A 26,021-nucleotide genomic window follows, 5' to 3' on the forward strand; every position below is an offset into this window, starting at 1 on the left:
GGCTGCGTTCCCCCATGGCTGTGGACATGTGCCGGGCCGTGCTGCCGGCCCACGCCGGGCCCCGCGGGGAGCTGGGCGCGGGGCCGCTGCTGCGATGGATGGACGCCGCCGCCTGCCTCGCAGGTACGGCCAGCGGGGCCCGGCCCCTGCTCGCCCGGGAGCGGGAGGGGACAGCCCCCGCCCGGGGGAGGCTGGAGGGAAGGTGTCATCCCGTGGAAGGGAGAGAGGGCTTTGGAGGTAGCACCGGGCAGGGTGGAAGGGGCCACAGTGGTCATCCTGTCCCGCCTCGGGGTCATCCCAGAGCCCGGGACACGGGATCGTACAGACACTGCTGGGACGGGACGGGTGAGCTCCGCTCCGCACCCTCTCTGGGCAGCGTGTCCAGTGCTCACTGAAAAAGTTCTTCATCACAGAATCACAGAATCCTCTGAGCTGGAAGCGGCCCACAGGATCACCCAGTCCCACCCCAGCCCTGCACACACGCCGACAGTCCCACCCAGGGACAATCCCTGGAGCGCTGTCCAAACTCTCCTGGAGCTCCGGCAGAGCCTGTTCAGTGCCCTGCGACCCTCTGGGGGAAGAACCTTTCCTTCATCTCCTCAGCTCCATGTTCAGATGGAACTTCCAGGGCATCATTTTCTGCCCCTTGCCTCATGTCGCATTGCTGGGCACCACCAAGCAGAGCCTGATCCATGCACTGAGGTCCTTTTTGGACATTTGTGCACACGGATGAAGGACTCTCTCGCCCTTCTCACCTCCCGAGGCCGAGCAGACCCATCTCCCCCGGCCTTCCGTCGTGAGGAGGATGCTCCAGGCCCCCAGTCATTCTGGTAGCCTGCACTGGACCCACTCCAGGAGCTCCAGTTCTCTCTGGAGGAGCCCAGGAGATTTGGGGTCCAGTTAGGAACACACACCACGAGGGTGAGGCGTCAGATGGCACAGGAGAGCGAGGAAGATGGTGGGAACGTGAGGATGAGGAGAATTTTAAAAGGAGCAGCAGAAGGGAAGAAAAGAGGTGGTAAAAGATAAGTAAGAGACGGAAGGAAAGTACTAATTTAAGATTATTGGCACTTGTGTGCAAAAAACGAAGGAAAGGTGCCACTGCCTTGGCTGGGGATTGGACTAAATGATCTCCAGAGGACTCTTCCTAACTATTCTGGGATTCTGTGAAACAGCCACAAATCCAGCCAGCGTGCAGAGCACTCCATGTCTGCCTGTATCTCGGCTTCCAAAGCTTTTAAAAGTCGTACAAGTGTCTGGTGAGTGCTGTGCGCGCAGGCTGCGGGGGCAGCCCGGCGAGAGCCTGGCGGCCAGCCGCGGTCCCGGTGCTCGCGTTAGCAGCCGGTGCCGAGGCTGGCGGCGTTCCGGAGCCCCTGCCGGGGTACGGGGTGCCGGGTGCGGGGCTGGCTGTCCCTGGCGCGGTGACAGCGCCGTGCCCGAGCGGGGCTGGCACCCACAGCCGCGTGGGGCAGCTCCCCCAAAGGAGCACGCCTCTTCTCTCAGGTGAGTGAGGGAGTGATTCCATTCCAGCCCTTCAGTGTTTTAACCCTCAGAAGTGGTTTTTTGAGCAGAGGCTGTGCTCTCCCCTCGTATTTTCAGAGGGAGGTCTTCAGATTTTGATATAAAACATCTGATGTCTCTGAGCTCCTCTTGTGATGCTCACTAAAAATATGAGGCTGCTGGGGAGTGAGAGCTCTTGCCTGCTGTGCAGTGCTATTTTCCAGGCTTCCTCCTGGTCCCCTCTCTTGCCTCTGTCACTCAGGACTTTGGAGCAGAGGTTCTCTGTGTTTTTACAGCTCCTGGAAGCGCTAGGTGCTATGGTCAAATAAATAATATATCACATTAACTTGCTGTAAAACTTAACTATTAGGTGATTAAATATTAAGAGTAAATAAGATGTTACCCTTTCCAGATTAGCTTTCATAATTAATACAAAAAACACGTGTTCTTTTTCACAGCCAGATGTTCCCCACAGAGATTACAGTTCAAATTTAGGTGAAAATATTTTACAGCAGATGAATTCTGGTTTTGAATTGTCTAAATTTTGTCTTTGTTTTTATTTAATTCTTGCATTTTTGGTACAGCACTAAGGACATGTACTTTTCTGCTTTCCACTGTTGTGACTGCACTAATAAGCTAAGGTTTTTACCTTCTAATAAGTAGGTTTTTCTCCTATCTCCTACCTCAAAATCCTCTGCTGACATAAAACTTCCCCACTGGATTGCCCTAGCTGATGCTTATGACATATTGTTTTGAGGGAGAATGATGAGCTTTCTGTGAGGTTGGTAACACTTTGTGACTCTTTCTGTCGTTCAAAATGCTTGTTAAGGCTCTCTTACCAGAATGTTCATTTTTAGAAAAAGACCTTAGGTGTAAGTTTTCAAACTGAGTAAGATAGTTGCTATCATCTAGTCTCATCTCCTGATGGTACCCATAAATACAAACACCCTTCACAACAGAATCATGACAAAAAATGTAAACTTTAATCTTATTTAGCTTCTCTTTTTCCCTAAGGGGCGCACTGCAGAGTTGCATTCTGGTGCTCCCAGGAAGAAGAGGGATCTGCTGCGTGCAGTCCCTGCCTGTCAGGCACCAGCCCACGGGTGAATAGCTCCCTGCAGGTGCAGAGTGGTAACTGTGTGCCCCTGTGTCTCTTTTGAAGCTGAGAAACATGCTGGGGTGTCCTGCGTGACAGCGTCCATGGATGACATTCAGTTTGAAGAGGCTGCCAGGTACAAACCAGCTGACAACAGTCAGATGTTTTCCTTCTGCAGGCCCTTATTTGGCAGAGATAAACCGAGGCATTACAAATGGGAGATAGCAGACCTGTGAACTCACCACAGCCACGGGGCTAAGTCTCAAAACTGCTCTTTTCTACCTGTGGTAGCCTGACCCACCCAGAGAGCAGATCCATCTCACAGGGCAGAAGTAAACTCTTGTTAACTTCACTTGGCAGTTGGCATGCCTGGTGAGAAACTGATGGCCCAGTGGTCTCTGGCTCTAGGGAATGGCTGCAGGCCACTGCTTATCTCTGTTAAATAAGCAATACTACCTATAAAACTTACTGTTATCAGTGTTTTTATTGTTGCAAGGTCTCTTTCTGTTCATTTCTTACCATCTTTCTCTCTCAGCTATTTTATAAAAAAGATGAGTGTTTTACATTCACTGAGCACTGAATTAACTGAGCCTACGAGATAACACAGGACTGAACTGGTTTTACCATTTTTCATGGTTTTCAGTGGGATAAAAAACACTGTCAGAGGAAATAGGCCCTTTATTCCTAAACCCTACCTTTACAGAAACCTAAAGCCATTACCTTGTGGGTTTTGTGTGGTTTTACACAAGGCAGTCTAGGAATTAAGGAGTGGTTAGATGGGATAGACCTGGTTGCACAGAGCAGTGCACGTGCAGTTGTTGTGGCTGTGAACACAGCAACACTGGCTGCCAGAGGTGCAGCTGATGGCAGTAAAAACTGTTCATAAGTGTAAAATAAGCATCCACTCAGGCTTGAGACTGTTAGAGCAGTGCCCATTAGAGTAAGAACTAAAGCCAGGGACAAAGAAGAGAACGTGATCATAACAGTTCTGGAACTCAGAATTTCTTGGTCTGTTTCACAATATTGAAGTGTTTGTCCTGCCTTGAATTGCTCTATGTTTTTAATTTTGTCATTTGGGTAAACATTTTGGGTTATGTTTCACTTTCAGGTGTAATAGTTAAGAGTTAGTAGCTTCAGAGCATTTTTCTGTCTTGTTTCATGACAGCAGAACACAGCTTCTGGAATATGATGAAAATACTTTTCCTTCCAAAATTGTTTCTGAATATTTCTATTTCTCTCACTTGTAATACCAATGTTCCATTTGTAACAAGAATTTCAGGTACCGATCTTAAAACCGTGAAAGAAATTATTTAAGAAATTATTTTTCTCTGCCAGGTCATCCCTAACATCCTTTTTGTAGCTTACTGTGCAATTTCCTAAATTTTGCCACATCTAGTTCATTGTACAAACATCTTGCATAAATAAAAGAGTTCTTGCTTCTCTCTCTGGTAAATTAGTAAGATGTTTTTTAAGTAAGTGGCTTACTGTAGGGTTTATTTACCTAACCAGGTTACTAAATCTTCTGCAGGGATTAAGTCTTCTGTGTTTATTTCAGCTGAGATGTAAAGAGAAATTGTCACACATCTATATAATTCAAAACTTAGCTTTGTACCATGATAACCTCTTCCCTTTCTTATAATACACAGCAGTTCAGTGTATTTCTGAACTGCTGATTTTAAATTGATACATCTGATTTTCAATTGCACTTATTTAAATTTTGTTAATGTTCTGTATGTGAACGATAGTCACTTCATTCTGGTGAATTTCTCACAGTTTTAAGTGGAAGTGTGGTGCTGAGTGACTTCTGCCCCTGCATATCTGTAGCTCTGACCACTCTCCTTTCTGGGAGGGAGCTGGTGCCTCCCTCAGCTGTGCAGCTGGGAATGACTGCCTTAACAGTTCTGCTCTTTCTTTGCAATGAATAATGCAAAAACTGCTTCTGAGCATCTTCTGCAGAAGCTAATGAGGGCTGTGCACCTGCAGATGTCTTGGTTCTTTGCACTGACCATTCCCCCTGCCCTATCCACCCAAAGGATTCCACCTGTGTTCTTGGGCAAGAGCAAGAAAGAGAAAATTGCTGTGTAGTTTGTTGTTCCTGTCAGGTCCTCTGGAGGAGCAGGTTTCCTATTTCCCATTCTACTTCTGCAGTGCAATAAGCAATTTAAGTAAGCCTTTACCTTTAAATGTCCCAACTTCATTCATTTAAATTAGGAAGCAGCTAATTTAAATGAATTAAATTTTTAAATAAAAATAAATAAATAAATTTTATTAAAATTCAAATAATTAAAATTTTAAATAAAAATAAATAAATTAAATTATTATTATTATTATTATTATTATTATTGTTGTTATTATTGTTATTATTTTAAATAAACTAGGGTAATAACTGTGCAAAATCCTTTGCTGTGAATGTCTTGTCAGTACCCAAGTGCTCTGAGTTACTCTTTACTTCAGTTTTGGCTGTACTCAGCTCCCCTTTTCCTGCCCCAGGGCTGCTCTTTAGCATTTGTAACTCAGTTTGCATTCCCTGGAGGCAGTGGCCTGACACCCTTCTGTTCTGGCTGTGGCTCTGGCTTACCCTGCACATCGTGTCCTTTTACTTCCTGCTCACTGGGAAAACTTGAGGGCAAACTGCCTTCCTCCCACCCTCTCAGCACTGCTTAGGGCTGGGATTTGAGAGGTTTGGAAACAAGGTTTGCTCCTGTTTTCAACACGGAGCAGCTGCTTCAGGAATTCCAGAAGGAAAGAAAATATCTCCTCATTTAAATTTATTTTGATGACATAATAATGATAATTTAAAAGCTAATAAATAATATAATAAAAATTAAAATATAGTAAAAATTGTAGATAATATAATGAAATCACACTAGATAATTGTCTAGTAATCTAAAATTTCTTTAATTTTTACTTGATAATAAAATAAAAATTCTGTTTAGTTGTGTTAGGTAGGCAGATGGGGAAGAGTGGTTTTCAGAGGGATGATGTTAGCACAGAAGGGACAAGCAGTCCTGTTCTTGGCCAAGACTTGGAACATGAACTCTCTCCCCATCCTTTAGAGATGTCTTTAAAGAGCACTTTTTCCCTGGGGTTATCTCCTCCTGTGCACATAGTGTGCAGTGTGTCTGAGTGCTTCTGCAGCTAGATGTACTCAGTGATGTGTGCAGGATGTGCTTGTGAGCAAAAACCAGAATTTCTGGTGCACCTGCAGCACACCTGCTGCCATTCAGACACCAGCAGAGAGAAGGAATCTTGCCATTAGGGTTGTGCAGTGGCTGTAGTTTTATTGACCAAGTCTAACTGGAGAATAACAGTGTTGAATTGAGCACAGTGAAAAATTCCCTTTTTTCAGTGAATTTTCAGTGCAGTGTGGAAGGCACAGACTGATTAATGAGGTGTTCTTCACTACTTTTAGGAGTACACAGAGAGGCAGATTCAAACCCTTATAAAGCTGCATGTTTGCCTGCTGTAAGGTCTTACTCTTCTTAACAGGGTTGGACAAATTATTGCCATCAGAACAAAGGTGAACAGAGCATTCAAAACCAGCATGGAGGTAAGAGATCATCACTGTTTTTCTAAAGATGGTGAAGGAGTAGAGCAGAGGTGGGAGCAGCAGAGGAGCACAGCATGGGCCCAGGTGTATTTGCTCCAGGTATTTGCAGATATCTGACCAATAACACTGCCTAATGGCACTGCTTTCAGAGTGTTATAATCCATGTGAAATAATCCATGTCAGAGTAGCAACTGGGCCTTTGGCAGGTGTACTGGCCAGGATGGGATAGGTGCTGTTGGTCTAGGCCAGATCCACAGAAGAGGTGGAGTTCAAAGCATTTTGGAAACTTCTGGTACAAATGTGCAGATCTCAGGTGTACAATGATCTCAATCCTCATACTGCAGTCAGCACGCAGTGCCTTGCCTGATCACTTCAAATCAGAACTAAACTGTGGGGGTGCTTTTTATGCATTGTGCCTGTGTCCAAATCCCATTATTATTAACAAATTATTAACCAAACAAATTCCTTGTTCAGTTTCTTTGCATATATGAAACTTGCCTCAGAAACTTATTTTTCCTTTTTTATTGGAAATCATTTAATGAAACATTTTTCTTTGTAGTATATACTTATTGTGTACTTAATTGTATGCATGTTAGTCTGAAAAGTCACCCAGGGACAAGGGTGGGATGTTAGAATTTGTAACACTTTAGTCCCCACTTTTTTTAAGCAAGTCTGGTGTTTGGGACTTGGTAGCTCAGTTTGCAGTTCCTGAAAGTAGTTAGCATGCTTTTTACTGTCTAGCAGATTAATGTGAGTGATGCATCTCACAGGTAATGTATTCCAAAAGTTTCTAAAATTAGAAAAAAATCAGAATTTTGATGTGTGTCAGGCCTATGACACAGGATCAAATCCAGTGTTTCACATTCAAGTGTTTCATGTTGCTTTGCACCCCTAAACACACTTTTTTTGCATGTACAGATCTTAGAAACTCATTCAGATGGGAACTCCAAATGCCACAGAAGAAAATGGAAGAAAATATCCATAAAACTACATTTAAGTGTCTTTCCTGTTTTTGGTATTTTATGCTACAAGTGATGCTAAACAAACCTAAAAGTTGTGGCACTAATCAGCCTTTCAGAGCTGACTGAATATTGTGATGACCAGAGATGTATCAGTGATTAGAGCAGGTGTTTCACCTTTTCCCTTTAGGTGTAAGGGACTGATGAAAACAGCACTGTATTGTCTCACATCAGTTGACCAGGATGTAAATACCTTTTTTGTCTCCTTCCTCCACCACCTTCTTCCTTGCAGGTTGGCATCAAGGTGACAGTACAGGATGTTTTAACAAATGCTGAAAAGATTGTGAGTGTGGCATATGCAACATACGTGGCCAAACCAGTTGGTGGTGGAAAGGTATTTTTCCTGTTTTCTCCTAAGCTTGGAGTTTCTGTGAAATAACCCAACTTTTCAGGTTGTGAAACACAGCAGAAACACTGTTTATTCTGATCAGTGATATGAAAAAAGCATGGTGTTCAGGCTTTACAAGGTAGAGTTTGGGGGTTTATTTCTAATTTGCTTCTCTGAAATGGTTAGGTGGTGGTGGTTGTTGTTGTTATTGTTGTTATTATTATTATTGCTATTATTATTATTATTATTATTATTATTATTATTATTATTATTATTATTTCCATTTCCATTTCCATTTCCATTTCCATTTCCATTTCCATTTCCTTTTGCATTTGTTCATTACAGAAGTGAGGGCTACAGTATTGACTGAGGCAAGCAGTGGAAGGGAGATCCTTGTGAATCTCTTTTTCAGAAGTTGATTGCAGGGTGGGCTTTTTTATCCTTCACTTCCCCTCTTGGGGAGGTTGTTCAGACATCACTGCTCAGATAGAAGACATTATTTTTAAGTTCACTTCCAATCTAAATTGGCTCTTTGCCATTTATGTTGGTTTTTATGTTGGTTTTCACACCAGGGCTGTTTCTTCTCCCCAGTGTTTGGCTCTCCGGAGGTGTTTGGAAATCAGTCGTGGTACCACTGGCCTTCACATCCCTGTGCCAGACAGGCACAGTCTTGTAGGGAAGGCCAAACACTCCTCAGACCCTCTTAGTAAACTCCCTTTGCATGTAAAATTCTGCTTTCTTGAATGTGACATCCTGGACCTGACTTTCCTGTCTCCCTGCATGTGTTATGACAGCACATCTGGCTGTTAAACATCCACTGGAGATTGGCAGAGTCATCCCATGAGCAATTAATACATCCAATCACTGCTGCTCTCTGTTCTGTGAGGATGTGCCACAGTTTGGAGAAGAAACAGTCTGGAGCAGTTTTACTAAAACCAAAGTCCATGTCTCTGAAGGGCTAATGGCTAAATTGCTACCCTGATAGCACTAAAATATTATCAAGTAAGATTTGTTTGTTACTAGTTTGATATCATACTCATAACATAAACCTGTTTACCTTTTGCACAAATTTCTGGGGAGATTAATTCAGGATTAAATTGGTGATGATTAACTAAGATTAGGCTTTAGACAGGAATGTCCCAGAAGGAGTTTGAGAGTTCAGTTCAAATTCCATCACAAACTAAAGTCTTAGAGACATTTGAAGAATATTTTTTCAAATCCACTGTTCTGAACAATTGTTTCTAAGGCTGTACAGAGAAAATGTCAAAATAACCACCATCTTAATTTTTTACCTGGGTCATGTGGGAAGATCTAGGAAGCTCTTGAAAAGGACTGGAAAGGAGGCAGTGAATCTGGAAGAGGGTTAGAGGGAAGAGTCAAAGGCTGAGAAACATTAGTGGCAGCCCTGAAAGACAAAAAATGTTGAATTTGTCTGTGGTGCACTGCTTTGTGCATTATTTTAATGTTTCTGAGACTAGGCCTTCTAGACAAATCTCACAAGTGATTGCTCAGTGTCACCTGTGGTGTAATTATCCAAATGTAGTAATTTTCTTAAAATTACTGCATTTGCTTTGGATGCAGTTTGTCATTGAACTGAAATACACAGGAATTTGCACTGACACCACTGACCAGTGCAGCTGAATTTATTTTCTGGTTCAATAATTCTGTCCTCAAACCTTCATATTAGGTTCATCTGTTCATCTTTTCCTGTCTTTTTATTTTTTTCTTAAATTAGAGCTGTCTTCAACACTGTGTGCTCCTGTGGGTGCTTGTATTTAGAAGCTAAAAGCACTTTGTCATTGAGTTTTAATAAATGATTCTGAAAGGATAATGCATAATCTCTTGAACTTTATACTCCCTGTTAGTTGTATTATTAAACTTGTCATCTTGGACAGCTGATAGGGAAAAGTCGTGGAAAATGCTGATGCCATTTTAAGTTCAAAGTGTGCTTTGTTACGATTGTGAAATTCAGAATTGTTGTGTTTCTTCCCTCTCCATTTGCACAGGTGGAGTTAAAACCTGTACAGCTTCTGTCTGCAGAAGACCACCTGGAGCACAGCCTGGCTGTTGAGAGGAGAAGAATCCGTCTGGGCTATGTCCAGGTCTTTCAGAAGCTGATGCAGGAGAGCAATAAGGAAGGTGATTCCTGTACTCAGCACAGAAGGTGGAACAAACACCTAGGGGCAGCTGGAAGGAAGGAAAAAAGCAGGCAAAACATCTCCTTGGGTAGAAAAGGTAGAAAAGTCTGTGCCAGATTTGTGGCTAGAGGTGCTAGAGGTGTGTTAGGCAGTTATTCTAACAGAGTGGTATTTCTTTGTCTCTCAGAAATTCCAGATGTAAAAACACAGGGTTGTAGGCCAGGCATGCATTAAATAGATGTGCAGTGCAGATCTTCACGTGGTTCTGTGTGTGAGGTTTCACAGGTCAGACAGAACTCAGCAATAAACACAGCAATAAACTTCTGTGACACTAGCTGTGATGGAGACAGAAGCATGAGTTTCATTCAGGCTTATGGCCTTGTCTTTGCCAGAAGGAAAAGTAAGAACTTATGCCCTGAGATGATTCCCAACAAGCAGAAGTTTCATGACATGGAGGTCAAAACAGGTAAAAAAGTTAGAAGAACAGAACACAGAAACAGGTTCTTCTTTATTTATGGTAGTAATTTCTGTTCTTAAGGAAAGTTGTGCTTGTAAGTTGTTGTGTTCCCTCACAAAAGAAATCACTCAGAGCAGTTAAGAAAATATGCTGGTATTTGGAAAATGTGAGCTGTAGCTCCATGTATAAATAACAGGCATTATGGGGTTTTTCTGAGGAGTGATTAAACCTTTTATAAGCAAAGATCTAACCTTAACAATTTGGTAAGACTTCGTAGAACTGAAGAGTCTTGCTTGGTACAAGAAAACAAGGTATTTGTCTTCATGGTAACTGTCTCACAGGGTACAGTTTAATAACCTGAGTGACAAATCAGAGGTCGATGGGTTTTGTCTCCACTGCCTTTCCTGGAGGCTTCTTTGAAGGATGTTATTGTAGCACTAATTCACCTCCTTAAGGAGACAGAACAAGCAGAGTGGGAGAAGAGAGGAGAGAACATTGTGTGTAAAGGCTGCTAGGTAGCAGCATATGTACAAATCATACCCTGAAAGTGAGGTTTATTTGAGGAGTGGATCTTAGGGAACACCTTGAGTAGGTCCAAAGTACAAGTTAGTCATATGTTTCCACACACTTACATAATCACAAAGTTAGCTAATTATGGCACAAGTCAAAAGTGCAATTCAGGTCAAGCAGCTCCTAGCACAGATAGGCACTTTTAAAATTACTTCATGTAATCTCATGACTAAATCTTCCTGCAAAACACCACTGAAAAGAATTGAGATTAGAGTGAGGATGCAAGGCTAAACATTTGAAAGTGACACCAGAAATGCTCAGGTACAAGGTGGTTCAAATCCTCATTTCAGTCATTTCATGCAAGTGTTGTCTCAGGCAATTATAAAACTTGTAACAAGGTGAAATAATCCTGCTCTAATCTTAATTATACACACCTGTACAGGTGCCCATCACACAGAGTGCAGAGTCTTTGACAGATATTTGAGTCGGTGCTGAACTGCTCTGACAGCCCTGAAAGGCAGCACACGCTGGGGCTTCAGCTGCTGCTCCCCTGCAGGAACTGCCCCTGACAATGCAACACAGGAACTGCTCCTGACAGAGAAACTGCTTGTGACACAGGGACACAGAACTGCCCCTGACACAGAACTGCCCTGACAGAGGGACACAGAACTGCCCCTGACACAGAACTGCCCCTGACACAGAACTGCCCCTGACAAAGGGACACAGAACTGCCCTGACAGAGGGACACAGAACTGCCCCTGACACAGAACTGCCCCTGACAAAGGGACACAGAACTGCCCTGACAGAGGGACACAGAACTGCCCCTGACACAGAACTGCCCCTGACATGGGAACTGCCCCTGACAGAGGGACACAGAACTGCCCCTGACACAGGGACACAGAACTGGCCCTGACACAGGGACACAGAACTGCCCCTGACAGAGGGACACAGAACTGTCCTGACAGAGGGACACAGAACTGCCCTGACACAGAACTGCCCTGACAGAGGGACACAGAACTGTCCTGACAGAGGGACACAGAACTGCCCCTGACACAGAACTGCCCTGACAGAGGGACACAGAATTGTCCTGACAGAGGGACACAGAACTGCCCCTGACAGAGGGACACAGAACTGCCCCTGACACAGAACTGTCCTGACAGAGGGACACAGAACTGTCCTGACAGAGGGACACAGAACTGCCCCTGACACAGAACTGCCCTGACAGAGGGACACAGAATTGTCCTGACAGAGGGACACAGAACTGCCCTGACAGAGGGACACAGAACTGTCCTGACAGAGGGACACAGAACTGCCCCTGACACAGAACTGCCCCTGACAAAGGGACACAGAACTGCCCTGACAGAGGGACACAGAACTGCCCCTGACACAGAACTGCCCCTGACATGGGAACTGCCCCTGACAGAGGGACACAGAACTGCCCCTGACACAGGGACACAGAACTGGCCCTGACACAGGGACACAGAACTGCCCCTGACAGAGGGACAAAGAACTGTCCTGACAGAGGGACACAGAACTGCCCTGACACAGAACTGTCCTGACACAGGGACACAGAACTGTCCTGACAGAGGGACACAGAACTGCCCCTGACAGAGGGACATGAGCTGCCCCTGACATGGGAACTGCCCCTGACAGAGGGACACAGAACTGCCCTGACACAGAACTGTCCTGACAGAGGGACACAGAATTGTCCTGACAGAGGGACACAGAACTGCCCCTGACACAGAACTGCCCCTGACAGAGGGACACAGAACTGCCCTGACAGAGGGACACAGAACTGCCCCTGACACAGAACTGTCCTGACAGAGGGACACAGAACTGCCCCTGACACAGAACTGTCCTGACAGAGGGACACAGAACTGCCCCTGACACAGAACTGTCCTGACAGAGGGACACAGAACTGCCCTGACAGAGGGACACAGAACTGCCCTGACAGAGGGACACAGAACTGCCCCTGACACAGAACTGCCCTGACAGAGGGACACAGAACTGCCCCTGACACAGTACTGCCCTGACAGAGGGACACAGAACTGCCCCTGACAGAGGGACACAGAACTGCCCTGACAGAGGGACACAGAACTGCCCTGACAAAGGGACACAGAATTGTCCTGACAGAGGGACACAGAACTGCCCCTGACACAGAACTGCCCCTGACAGAGGGACACAGAACTGCCCTGACAGAGGGACACAGAACTGCCCCTGACACAGAACTGTCCTGACAGAGGGACACAGAACTGCCCCTGACACAGAACTGTCCTGACAGAGGGACACAGAACTGCCCTGACAGAGGGACACAGAACTGCCCTGACAGAGGGACACAGAACTGCCCCTGACACAGAACTGCCCTGACAGAGGGACACAGAACTGCCCCTGACACAGAACTGCCCTGACAGAGGGACACAGAACTGCCCCTGACAGAGGGACACAGAACTGCCCTGACAGAGGGACACAGAACTGCCCCTGACACAGAACTGCCCCCGGCACAGGGATGTGGGCATGCACTGAGGGCTGGCAGCAGCAGCTCCAGGGAGAACAGAGAAAATGTTCAGCTTCTTATTGCTCCTCTTGCAAACCACAAGGCTCTTCTGTGCCTTTCTGTTTTTCTTCTTTTTGCTGAGTCTGAAGCAAGCTGCTCTCTTCACCAGGTGTGCTTTCTTCTGAAAGCATTCATTGATGCATTGCTGCTCTGTTTCAGATACTTGTGAAGAAAAAGATGCAGTTTCAACTGAGCATACCCACGTGCAGAGCACTGAGCTTGTCCTGCCTCCTCATGCAAACCATCATGGAAATACTTTTGGTGGCCAGATCATGGCTTGGATGCAGACAGTGGCAAGCATTTCAGCAAGGTACTTTCCTACAGCACTGTCTCTGCATGTGGTTCTAAGTGAATGTGCTTTTAATGTTAAAGGTTTCACAGGGGTTTATTTTATGAAGAATACAAACCCAGGCCTTTGTGACTTGTCTTCCTCCTCACATTACAGGAGGTCTTTGAACTATTTAAGTGGTACATCTCCCACAGCATGCCATGCCACTGAGACTCAGACATTATTCTGTTACACATACAGAGCCTAAGGCAAAAGAGGCTGTCTTACCTTCCTGGGAATCTTTGCAGAAAGCTAACATTGGATACAGGAACAGAAATCTGCTCTCCCTGTGCTTGGTGCAGTGTTTTAGAAACAAAGTTAGTTGTTTAACCAGGATCAAACCAATACTCACCCTGTATCAAGTGACATCCAAATATGAACAGCCTGCTAGAACTTAGTCTGCAGATCCTCGTGATGCCAGAAGAAAAATAAGTCAGAGAAAAAGGATCCACATAAATAGGCTCTGTTTTGTTGGTGTGTGCACAGAATGGATGCATCAGCAAGTCACTTGACCTTTCAGTCCCTCTGAGTTGCACATCCTATGGCTTGCAACAATTTTAGCAGTTTAAAGAGCTCGGGCATCTTCAGGTGGAAAGAACAAAGTCTGTTTTGTGACGCTGCCTGTCAGTGTGACCCGGGCACATAATCACTTAATTCCTCTTCCCTGGAGTCAAACCGTTGTTTGTCTCCCTTCCTGTTCCTGGACACTGCACAAAGCTTCTTTGTAAGCAGCACTCAAGTTTCAGTCTGAATTCTCCTTGCATACTGAGTGACCTAATTCACTGCAGGGACGTTAGATATGTTTTCCCTTTTTATCTTTAATAATTAAATGACTTCTGCATTCATTATTCATATGGTTTTGATTTGTAGCCAGTGGTTGTACTGATAACAACAGATTTTCTGTAGTGGTTGGATAAACAACTTGTTTTAGTAACAACAGAGTGCACTGACCTTACCCCCATGTGCAGTTCCAGTGGCTTGAAGGGATTGTTGCAGATTTTTGCCATAAGATGACTCTGAATATTCACCTCTTTTCATCTGATAAATTTTACCTTGTGGGAGTCACATTTAGATTTAAAAAAGGGAGACATCAGCAAACGGAGTATTGGACAAATTTTCTTTGAACTAATTAATGTCAAACATGATTACTCATGTTGAGAATTTCAGGAATTATAGCTGGTGTCAGAGGCTGGTTGAAAGCAGAGATGTTGTAGTTTTTGCTTGAGAAGTAACTATTCTATAAACCTTTTGTGAGGCCAGTCAGAGTTAGGCCCCACCTCTGAAGGTGCCAGGTAAGAGTTTCTATGGCCACAGACTATGATGGAGGAACAGAAGAGGAGGGATAAGCCCAAAAAAATTAATTTCTAAGGGATTTTAAAGGTCACTCACTCTCCTTCTCACTTCCCCACCCCCTATTTTTGGTCTATACATAAAATCGTGCAAATAGCAATAAAACCATTTGAATATTAGTAATATTAGCTTGAACTTGATGGATACTTTCTTATTCCTTACATTTGCAATAAAAGCATTCAGGGTGTACTTTTCCAGGAAAGAAATAAATATTTAAGCCTGATTTCTGGTTTGTTCCTCTCCTCATCATTATGGTGTTTGCATCTTTAGAGTGAACATGGTAAATAAAATCAACACTTAGCATTTTAAATCAGAGGAGCAAATTATTTTAATTTAATTACAAAGTAATTCAAATGTATTAGACTATTGAAGAGATGTACCAGTCAGTTAATTAGCTGCAGATAATTGTGTGCATTTAACAATACCGGTACATTAGTTTTCAAAGTGCAGTTGAGTTAAAAGCTAGAAGTGCTACAAAACTGTATTTTCAAATTTAGAAAACTTCACCATGGAACAATCTATCCTAGATGTGCACATGGGCTCCTTACTGAGAGCAGTGTGTTGTTAAAAATAAATGTCATATATTTATATTGTTCCCTCTTCCTGTGATGCACATCCCAGAAGAAAGTGAGGGGCTTTGAATACCTGTGGAACTGATAAAGAAACTTGATTTTTGCCTGCTCCAGAGAGCTTGGAAACAAGATTCTATTTACACAGACTGCATCTGGTAGCCATGTGAGGGGTTTTTTTAGTCTAATTTCATTTCACACAAGCAGAAAGAATCTAAAAACAAGCAAAAAGGTACAAATATTAGGACTAAATAACTTGACAGGACGTTGTTTGGACACTGTCCCTGGTGCTCAGCCTTTCTGCTCAGGTTTCCTTTAGTTGTTTAAAGGCTTTAAGGTCTGGCATTTTTACACTGCTCAGGAGCCTGCTCCCCGTGCAGAAATTAATGAACCTGTGAGGTAAGTGGTTACTCTGTAGGTAAGGGATTCATGGTCTGGCTTTACGAGAGGGCAGTCTCAAGCAGTGAGAATTAATTGGTGTTTGTAAAACGTGTTGGAGAGGACACAGCATGACATAAGTGATATTATCATGGTTGAAGCTCGAGTTGCACGCTCTTGAAGCCGAACATGCTAGCATGGAGTAGATCAGTGTAATTTAGTGACCTTCCAGGTCCTGCAAACCCTGTTTCTGTAGTCAGTCGGGCTGGCTGTGCTTTTAGCACAACTGTGTGATTTGCTCTGTCTCTCTGGCTTTCTGTTTCAGCCGCCTGTGTCGTTCACACCCCATCCTGAAGGCAGTTAACATGTTCAAATTTTGGGGGCCGTCCTTTGTGGGTGACCGCCTGGTCTTTAATGCCATTGTCAACAACACTTTCCACAACAGGTAAAGTTCCTCATCTCTTGTCTCCCTGGGCATCTCCAGCACCAGCCTACACTGAGTGTTTCACGTTTCATCAGTAGGATTTTCATTAGTGAATTAATTATTTTTCAGGTGGGACTTTGAGGCGTGTATCTATATCTGTAACTGCCTATATGTGCCTTTTTTTTTGTTTCACTTTTTATTAGTGGAAGTTTTAAAAAAAATTATTCTCTGACTTTCAGTTTAAAGATCATTAGTTACCAAATCGCACTCCTGTAAATTCAGACAATAACTATTCCTCTGAAATTCAGGGATTTGCAAGGGCTGAGTTGCTCCCAGAGATTTGACTCTTCAGAAGATGCCAGCTTCTTGCCAGAATCTTCCCATCTTGGCATTGTTTGGCAGACTGCATTCTATTTATTGCTTATTTTTGTTAATGCTATTTAGCTACTGCCATCAGTTCATTTCAGAAGTGTGCCTGTCCAGATTGAGTAATTGATTTGCTATGCTACAGAAGGTATTTGAGACAGGCTTCCTGCACACCTGGAGGTACTGCAGTCCTTTCCAGCATGTCTCAGGGCTGCTTCTGCACCACTGGCAGCAGCTCATGACCTATTTAAACTGTCCTTTCAGTGTGGAGGTTGGTGTCCGTGTGGAGGCTTACAACTGTGAGGAGTGGATCCAGGACCAGCCGCGGCACATTAACAGTGCATTCCTCATTTTTAATGCTTTGAATGACCAAGGGGAGCTGCTCACCTTCCCCAGGGTCAAGCCCACTACTCAGGTGAGCTCTCAGGAGTGGGGTGGTCACCACAGCCTGGCCAGGGAAGCAAGGACCAAGGAGGGAAAAGCTCCAAATGAAATGTTTGCCCTCAAGTGAAACGTTTGTTATTGTTAGCTTTAGTCTTCCAAAAGTGAGAGGATCAGTGGAGGATCCTCATGACTAGAGATTCTCGGGTTGATGGGCAGAGAAGAAGAATCTGATGTGTTTGGAGATTTTTCCACTTGTCTGCGTCTCGTGCGTGTTCCACTGACTGTAGATGAAATTTATAAGTATTCAGTGAATAGTTATTTTTATAAACCCTTAACAAAGATGAGAAATAGAGTGAATAAAGAAGTATGTGGGAATCAAATCCCATGACGTGGGTGGGCTTTTCAGTTGCTTTGACATGGAGATCTCAGTTCATGTTTCCCTGAAAGTGGTTCATGAAGCACTTGAAGGAGTTTGAATGCTATTCTTGAATTACTTGCTGTGTTAAGACCTGTCACTAATCTTCCTGTTCCAGTTACAAGAATTTTAGAGAGCTAGTGTAGGCAGAAATGAAATTATTTTTTAACATCAGAGACCTTATTTTTTATAGGATGGGAACTAGACAAATGAATCAAGGTGTCTTATGTACTCACTGGGGCAGTAAGTTTCACTACTGCCCATTGCAGGCTGTCCCAAAGGAGAAACTGACTGTGAAAAATACAATTTTCCTTTGTCCTTTGAACACCAGATGATGATAAATCAGGTTAATTGTTTATTTGGTGGGTGGCACATTTAGAAAGATCAGAATGTGTGTGATGCACTGCCCAGCTGCAACTGCTTTAGGACCAAAGAGCACCAGGAGAATGCTACAATAATACAACTCTTCTATCACTTTTTTTTTTTCAAATTTCAGAGAATATTGCTAAGGCAAAAAGTGAACCACCAGTTTACTTGGCTTAGCTTGTGGAAAGACCATTTTACAATTACTCTTTATTTGCTTATATTTCTCCTCTGGCATGTGCCCACGTGGAATAAATAATTTTTGGTTGTCTTTTTTCAGGCTTTGTTCTAAAATAATGAGGTTTGTTGCTCTCTGATTCACTTTCCATGCAGGATGGTGTGAGGAGGTACCACGGAGCTATTGCCAGGAGGAGGATTCGACTCACCAGGTATAGCTGGGTCACTGGCAGGTCTTGACTTTGAAAACTTAATTTCATAGTCCTCTAAATAAAGTAATTGAACTCTCCTTAACATATATATAGATATATATGACTGTTATGTGGCTTATATTTACAAATAATTTTGTTTCAGTGGCACTGAAATTGTTAAGAGTCCTCTTGTCTCAAAATTACTTTGCTCTGGAGGTTATTGTGTTTCACTTTCTTGAAAAGAAAAAGCAGTTCTTGCAAACCAAAAATTGATAAAGTACCTGTATTTAGAAGGCACTTAAGCCTATAGAAAGTGATTTTTCCTGGCATACACAGACGTGTAAAGAACTGGTTTATGCTACTGTGTCTCTCTTTAATTATGTTTTAGAAAATGCATGCTATCTGCTAAAGGAGACAAGCCCTCTGATGCCTGGGAGACAAGCAACCAGGTAATCTGTAGGTGCATAAAAAGCTGTATTTGTGCACCTTTTGGGGTGTGTGAAGCAGCTGTTCAGGCTCTGGCAGTACAGTGGACCCTCTGAAGTTTTGTGGCAGTCATGAGGAATGGATGGATGTGTAACACAGTGAAATTCCTCTTTGAAAAAAAGAGAGTAGATGATTCACTACTGATGTAAGAGTAAGTTCAATAGAAAGGATATAAAATTGTCTTTAAAACAGTGGTCCCTTACATACAAGTGGTCCCTTAAGGTCTCCTGCAGATTTATCCCTCAGTGTCCCCGGCTGTTATAAAAGCTGAATTCTCCTGTAGAGGAAGTAGTTTGGGGTTTTGGTTTTTGTCTTTATCCAGCCACAGAATGTATGAAAAATTGCATTAAGGAAACCATTTAGTAAGTGCTAAAAGTGGGGGGGGAGAGATAGCAACAGAGAGATGAAGATTGGAATAGCATAAATCTGTGGAAAGAGAGGTGAAATCATGTTCATCCCCAGATTCCCTGCACCAGGTGTCTCTGGTTTGGACATGCTGGGCCATTGCCTGTGTCCACGTCCTGCAGTGAATGGTGTTGAATCTGAATTTAGGTGGATTTATAGAGAAGTTAAATGTTGTTTCACTGTCCAGTTTTTGTGGCTAAAGCAGCTTTTTTTTTTTTTCTTCAGAACAACAAATGTAAATATTCGCTCAATGATAAAAATGGCTTGGTTACGATTTATTTCCTATGAAATCAAAACCTGTCAATAAAGACCCTAAGGCCTGTATTCTCTTTATAAAGTGATTAAATGAGAACTCCATCCACTGAAGCCAAGCACAAAGAATGGAAATATTTGCAATTTCTTTGCTTGTGAGCCTGCTGTGAAAAACAATTGCTGAGATGGACCCAGCTTGGTAGCAAAGAAGAGGTTAATTTTCAAGTAGATTCTAATTTCTTAAGAGGATGATGGACAAAACCATTAATTCAGTGGTCTGAGAGGTTATCTGTATTGTCTCCCTGGTGGTCAAAGTTGTTCTTCACAGCTTTATAACTGGAGAAGCTGAAAATAGTGTTTTGTTGTCCTTTAATTAAGATCGTTTTGCCAACAGCCATGTGAGTGCATCAGGAAGCCACTGGAAGTGTTTTAATTCAGAAACTACTGAAGTGTGTTTTCACTTACAAGGAAAATAAACATTTGTTTGCAGTTGAAGTATAATGATGGAAAAAAGAACACCTCATTTCTGCAATGTTCAGTGAAATGTACCTTTACCCCTCCATTTTCAGACACGTGTCTTGTGTTTCAGGCATATTTGAGTTACAGCAACGTAGCTGCACTGACACACCTGGCAGGAAAACCAGGATGGGACATAACCAAGACTCTGGATAATGTAAGTGCAGAGAAGAAGTTACAGAAAGCACCTCCCTGTCTGTGAAGTGGTGTTATAAACCCAAAACCAGTGAGGACACTTGTGTAAACCAGTTCTAGCAGAGGAAGATGCTGCTAGGAAAAGCAGAAGAAAGTCAAGGGAAAACCTGGTGTTAACCCTGTTGCAGTGCATGTTTTCCAGAAAATGGAGAGACATCTGGCATCTGCCAAGGCTGGGTTTCTGAAATGTGGCTAGTGACTGGCAGTTTACTTCCAGATCATGTCTATCCAGAGGTGTTTAGAGACAATAAATGACCTTTTTTGTATTTTATCTGACCTCCTGTGCATTGCAGGCTATGAAACATTGCTTACTTAGACCATAAGATACTTAAGTAAGAGCAGATACAAATCATAAGGAATTCCAGTGATGGCAAAGATGCCAGTGCTGTGTGTAGGTTGTTCCAGTGGTTAAATATTTCAGTAAACACTGCTGTGCCAAATAAACAGCAGGCAACTCTGGTGCTGGGAAAAGCGAGCTTGAACCAGCTCCTGGAGACAGGCAGAGACAACAGCTGGGGCTGTTCCTCCTGGGGAGGAGAAGGCTTTGGGGAGACCTTGAAGCACCTCCCAGCACCTAAAGGGGGAGGTACAAGAAGTCTGGAGAGGGACTGCACAAGGGGTAATGATCCTGAAGTGCAGATTTGTTCCCTTTTCCCTGCAACTGGAATGATCCCAAGCTGATTTGACAGCTTTTGAAGTCAAAAAATGGCATTCTTGATGTCTTTGACACAAAACCACAAGACTTTGTAAGGCTGCAGAGATAATCCAGGCTTGCCAGTGTTCCCTTAGCAGAGAGGTGTTTTTGACAGCTGCACCTCTTGCTTTGTTTTGTGATTTCTCAAGTCTAGAAGACTCCTAGAACAGCATGATTTCTGTTCTGTGCCTTAGAGGAATATTGATGCAGACTTCCCGTCGATGGTTTTAAAAGCTCTTAAGCATTTAATTTTACACCAAATTTTACTTCAGCAAGAGGCTTGCTGGATTAAATTGGGTTTTATTTCCTCTTCCTAGATAGGACAATCCAGAGAAATACAGAATCTCTCTTGTTGCAGAAATGTAGAAAAAACAAAAGATTGCTCCTTTTTGATCCAGAAAAAAAACCCCCCAAAACAACAAAACCTCAGCCTTATGAATTTTGCATCACTTGGAAATGAAAATCTGTTAAACTTCTCAGGATTTGAGAGGCAATAAAGCCCATGAATTTGGGAATAAAGTCCTCTAATTCTAAACATTCTGTTGTACCCATCCTCTTCCATTTTATGGGGCTTGTGGGAGGTCTCAAACCCTTCTTGTCTGTACTTTGTTATGTACAGGTTATTCCTTTTGAAATCTCTGTTTTGGGGTTTAGGCCTATGACTAGAAATAGACCCAACATAATCAAGGCAAGATAGTACAGGTGGGGGGCAAGAGATGTAAAACTGTGATTGTAAGTAGTTATTCAGAGTATAATTCTGGGTGCTCTGCTTCACAGAAGAGAGCAAGGGAGAAAAGGAAGGATATTTTGCAAAGGGAAGTGCTGTGTTGCTCTTGGGACAAGAGGGCTTAGCCATGTGTGGCTGATTTGCCTGGACAAAGGTGTGTGGTGTTGTATTGTCCACAAGGGTCCCAGGATGAGGGAAGAGATGAGGAAGTTGACTCCGTGTTTCAGAAAGCTTGGTTTATTATTTTATGATAGATAATATATTAAAACTATACTAAAAGAATAGAGAGAAAGGATTTCATCAGAAGGCTAAGCTAAGAATAGAAAAGGAATGAATAACAAAGGTTTGTCTCTGACTGAGACAGTCTGCAGAGGTGATCTGTGATTGGCCCTTAATTAAAAACAACCAGGTGAGACCAATCACAGATTCCCCTGTTGCATTCCACAGCAGCAGGTAATCATTGTTTACAGTTTGTTCCTGAGACCTCTCAGCTTCCCAGGAGGGAAAAATCCTAAGGAAAGGATTTTTCACAAAACATGTCAGTGACAGTGTGGCATTTCCCAGGAACTCCTGAGAAAATCTGCCTAAAGTCCTAAATGTGTAACATTTATGCATCTAAACAGTTACAGTCATAATTCTTGGTTTTTAATACACGCTGCCAATTTTTGTCTTCCCAGGTGAAAATCTGGACCCACGAGGAGGGTGCAGTGCTGTCATTCAAGGTGGAGATGCAGGTGAAGGTCCCATCCCACGTGGCCTTCTCCCTCCTGTCTGACTTCAGCCTCCGCCAGCGCTGGGACAGACACTTCCTGTGAGACCCTGTCCTTGTCTGGGGCCCTGAGCCACCTGGCCACTCCTCTGTCACAGACACTCCTGTGAGACCCTGCCCTGTTAGGAACAAAGCGTTGTAAGAGTCTGACACCAAACATTCCTTAGTCAGAATACGGATTTTGGGTTTGTTTGGAGTAGAAGTAAAATTTGGTTTGTGCTTAGTCTGGTTCCAAAATGCAGAGTGCTCTGTCAAAAGAGAGGGATAGGACAGGGAGAGGTCATCTTTTTCTCAAATGAGCACAGCTCCAGTCTTAGACATGTGTATGTTAAAAGTGACAAAAACCCAAAACAAGTAAAAAAAAGTTTAAGAACTGAGGTGGATATATTGTGTGTGCTAGCTTTAAAAATTAAGGAAAAGCAGGATTCCTTCCTGTTTGTGCTGTTGGGGACACTGATGCTCAGTTTCACTGTACAGTCAAAGTGAGAAATCAAGAAAGGGGGTACTTCAAAATGCGTGTTTTCAGAAAAATAACATGTTTGAAAGTCTGTATGATTTGAAACAGGTTTTGGAATGGCTCTAAAAGGTGTTTGAGGTTTTTTTATTTGCCTTTTATGGTGTACAATAGTGATTACAGAGCTGAATTGAAATTATACTGATTTGGTATGGTGAGGCATTTTCAGTGAGTTATTCCATCCTGAAAGATTTTTACCAGAGGGTGGAAGAAGTGGAACTTTAGGCATATTTAAAAATCTACAAACTCTACTGAATTTACAGCTTGTAACAAACAAAACCTAAAGAAATAGTGTCAGTGAGGTGTTGCAGAAAACCTAAATGTTTCACTCTCTCTGCCTTGCTGCTGGAAGATGGAAATGAAAGGTTCAGTGTCAGGATGGAGCCCGTTTGCACTGGGTTTGTTGGAGGAGCTGCTGTTGCAGACACCAGGGCCTGAGGTGTGTGTTAAATGTCTTCACAGCACATGTGAGGTCCTGCAGGCTGTGAGTGAAGAGGAGAAGATCTACCACGTCACCTCTGCCCCCACAGCAGGCCACCAGCCCAGGGACTTTGTGATTCTGGTGTCCCAAAGGCAGCCCTGCCAGCCACAGTGAGTAGGGCTCTGATTTTATCTCTGAGCACTTTGGGGCCACAGCCTGGAGTCCTGTCACCTTGATCTGTTGCTGGGTGACAAAGAGGGCATTTTACTTTCTAAGGAGTGAGACTCCTTGGTCGATGCCTGAGTTTGTACAGCCAGATTTGCTTTGCAATGTGAAAGTGCAATGAAATCAATCCAGATCAGCACAAGTTTTTAGCATAGTCCAGTATGGATTCTCTGATAGTGACTCTTTGGGAGTGGTCTGCCAGGAGGGCAAGTAGGCCAGAATTACAAGTGGACAAATGGAGAAAAAAATCATGTCCCAGAGAGCCTGTCAGTGGGCTGAAGCACCTGGCTGGAGTTTTTTTCTTTATTTGAAGTGACTTTGTACTCCCATTCCATGTAATGACAGTTTTTAGTTAGTCAATGAAGTTCTTGAAACCTCACACATTTATTGTATCTGTAAATTGTGCCAAGTCCCTTGCTCAGTTTAACACACCCTGCTTTTTAGTGTTTTATTATTTTTTATTAGATCTTTTGTTCTTACATAGTGAAAGATGGGCAAATGGAACCTTTTGGTGTATCTTACCCTTCTTCATTCTGTTTCTTTTTTCACATTCAGTAATTCTTCAAGTTAGCATTAAAAGCCAGTATTCTGTACTGTGCTTGCTTTCCCCCTCCATGAGGGGATTGAATGAGTTTGGATACCTTTACTGTGAAGCCTCTGGATAAGGGTTGTTCCCTGATGCAGTACATGTGGGCTGAAGAGAGCAGAGGGTAAATTAAAAAGAAAAGGTGGGGAATTGTTCTCTGGCTGCGACAGAGCTCTGCTGCACTGGGGTCTGTGCTGAAGCCTCACTGAGGCTCAGCAGGGCCCCAGCTTTGAACCAGGATCGTTGAGCACACCCGAGCTCCTCTGCCCTCCTGTGAAAATGACACCTTGTAGTCACTGCCGTGGAGGTTTTCCACAAGAGGAAGGGTGTGATGTTTGTCCCCGCCCTGCAGGGAGCCCTACACGGTGGCTGTCAGGTCCGTGACCCTCAGGGCGGTGCCCCCGAGCCCGGAGTTCTGCAGGAGTGAAATCCTCTGTGCTGGGTTCCTGATCCACAGCGACAGCAGCAGCTCCTGCACTGTGAGTACCCTGCAGGGCCCAGCTGTGCCCCCTGCCCTGTCCCCACTGCCCTGGGGCTGTCACCTCGCCTGAGCTGACAGTCTGCAGAGAAAACAAAATATCTCCAAAATAAGAGTGCAGTCTGATGTGGAGTCTGTCTTTCCCCTTTGGCCATTTCTAACTGCCTGTTAGAAATGAGCTCCAAACCAAGCACTGGAGGCTGCCTTGCCCCTCCAGAGTCATTCACTGACTCCAAAAAGACACCCCTAGAGGATGTTCCTTACACTGGTCTCTGGTGGTGGGTCTCTCTTTCCACTGACTACAAAGGCCAAGGATTTAGTTCAAATTAAATTCCTCGCTTGAACTTCCATGTGCCAGCAATCATACAATATCTGATTCCCATCTCTGGACCCATGCCAGTCTTCTTTGCCATGGGAAGGCTAAAACTTTCCCATTGAAGAAAACACATTTCTGAAAACTTTGAGCAGCTCTTTGTGGCTGCAGTTCCTTTTTTTTGGGCAACAGCTCTGCTCACAAAGCATACATATTTAACATGTTCTGCACAAGTGTTTCTTGCTGCACTGCTCTGTACATTTACCTGCAGATGCTGGAGGGTCTGGGAGCAGCGAGGACATCCAGATCACTGGAGTGCTGTAAAAAAGGCATCCTTTTTGCAAATTATTGCCTTCAGTTTCACAAGCACTGTGTGCTTCCATTCACATCCAAAAGAGCTGTGGTACTCATCCAGGCTCTGCAAAGAAATGGCTAACTTGCAATCCATAGGCTTTTTTGTTTCATTTACTTTTGTTCAAACCGGTGTGTTACTTCAATCAAGTGACTTCAGGAGTTATGCCTTACTTAGCTGCAAATCTTACTGGCTCATCAAAATCCATTGAAGACACTGCTTTGGAGTGTATAAAGTTCTTGGAGCTGGAAGACAGCAAGTGCTGAAGTTAAAAGCAGATTTCTGATGGGACATCTGAAAATTATCAAGCAGTTCTGGTTGAAATTCCTGCAAGGTCGTGGATCATTCTTCTGTACATGACTTGCTTCAGATCATGTAGTCAGTATTGGCCTTCAGCCTGAAAATACCTGGTACAAGCATTTCCTATCAAACCAAGCTTAGGCCTTAGGCTCTAAATTCAATCTTTAATTTAAAAAAGATTAAGGAACAGATTCTGCTTTTGATTGCATTAATGAATTTTATATAAATGGAGGCAGAACTTGGCTCAGTAGAGCTGTATTTCATAAGACTATTTCACTGTTTTAATGTTACATTACACAGAGTGGCATCCGGGCAGTTTTAAAATACCATCCCATGTAATCTGCAGAAAGCAGTGCTACCAAGTAGCTTTGCCAGCGCTCTGACCTGGCCGTGCAGGTCCTTGCACACCGTTATTTATAAACTGATTACAGCCCATGTAAATTAGAGATTGCTAATGCCTGTACTTCAGTACTTGCCCTTTATCTGTGACTCCCAATAAATCACTGTTTCTGAGGTTGCAGACTCAGCACAGATTTCACCCCGGTATTTGGGGGTGCAGGAGGCTGCCCTGCAGTGCTGCTGGGTTCTGCAGGAGAGCCCTGAGCCCAGGCTGTGCCAGGCTGAAACAGACACACAGCAGGACTCCCCAGCAAACCGGGGATGGCTCCAGGGCGGTGCTGAGGTGTGTCTG

General features: G+C 43.6%; 1 protein-coding gene across 1 annotated transcript; it reads left to right on the forward strand.

The window, feature by feature from the left end:
* ACOT12 (acyl-CoA thioesterase 12) lies at nucleotides 1–25,296 on the forward strand. Its single transcript, XM_059873880.1, has 15 exons — nucleotides 1–123; nucleotides 2,663–2,732; nucleotides 6,086–6,146; nucleotides 7,398–7,499; nucleotides 9,500–9,632; nucleotides 13,312–13,462; nucleotides 16,103–16,222; nucleotides 16,832–16,982; nucleotides 18,063–18,118; nucleotides 18,486–18,546; nucleotides 19,830–19,913; nucleotides 22,050–22,183; nucleotides 23,118–23,246; nucleotides 24,240–24,364; nucleotides 25,160–25,296. Exons 1-15 carry the CDS (start codon nucleotides 15–17, stop codon nucleotides 25,294–25,296), a joined length of 1,623 nt encoding a protein of 540 aa, XP_059729863.1. The 5' UTR covers nucleotides 1–14.
* Nucleotides 25,297–26,021: the final 725 nt, after the last annotated feature.

This window comes from Haemorhous mexicanus, chromosome Z (assembly GCF_027477595.1).
Source record: "Haemorhous mexicanus isolate bHaeMex1 chromosome Z, bHaeMex1.pri, whole genome shotgun sequence".
NCBI classification, from domain to species: Eukaryota; Metazoa; Chordata; class Aves; order Passeriformes; family Fringillidae; genus Haemorhous; species Haemorhous mexicanus.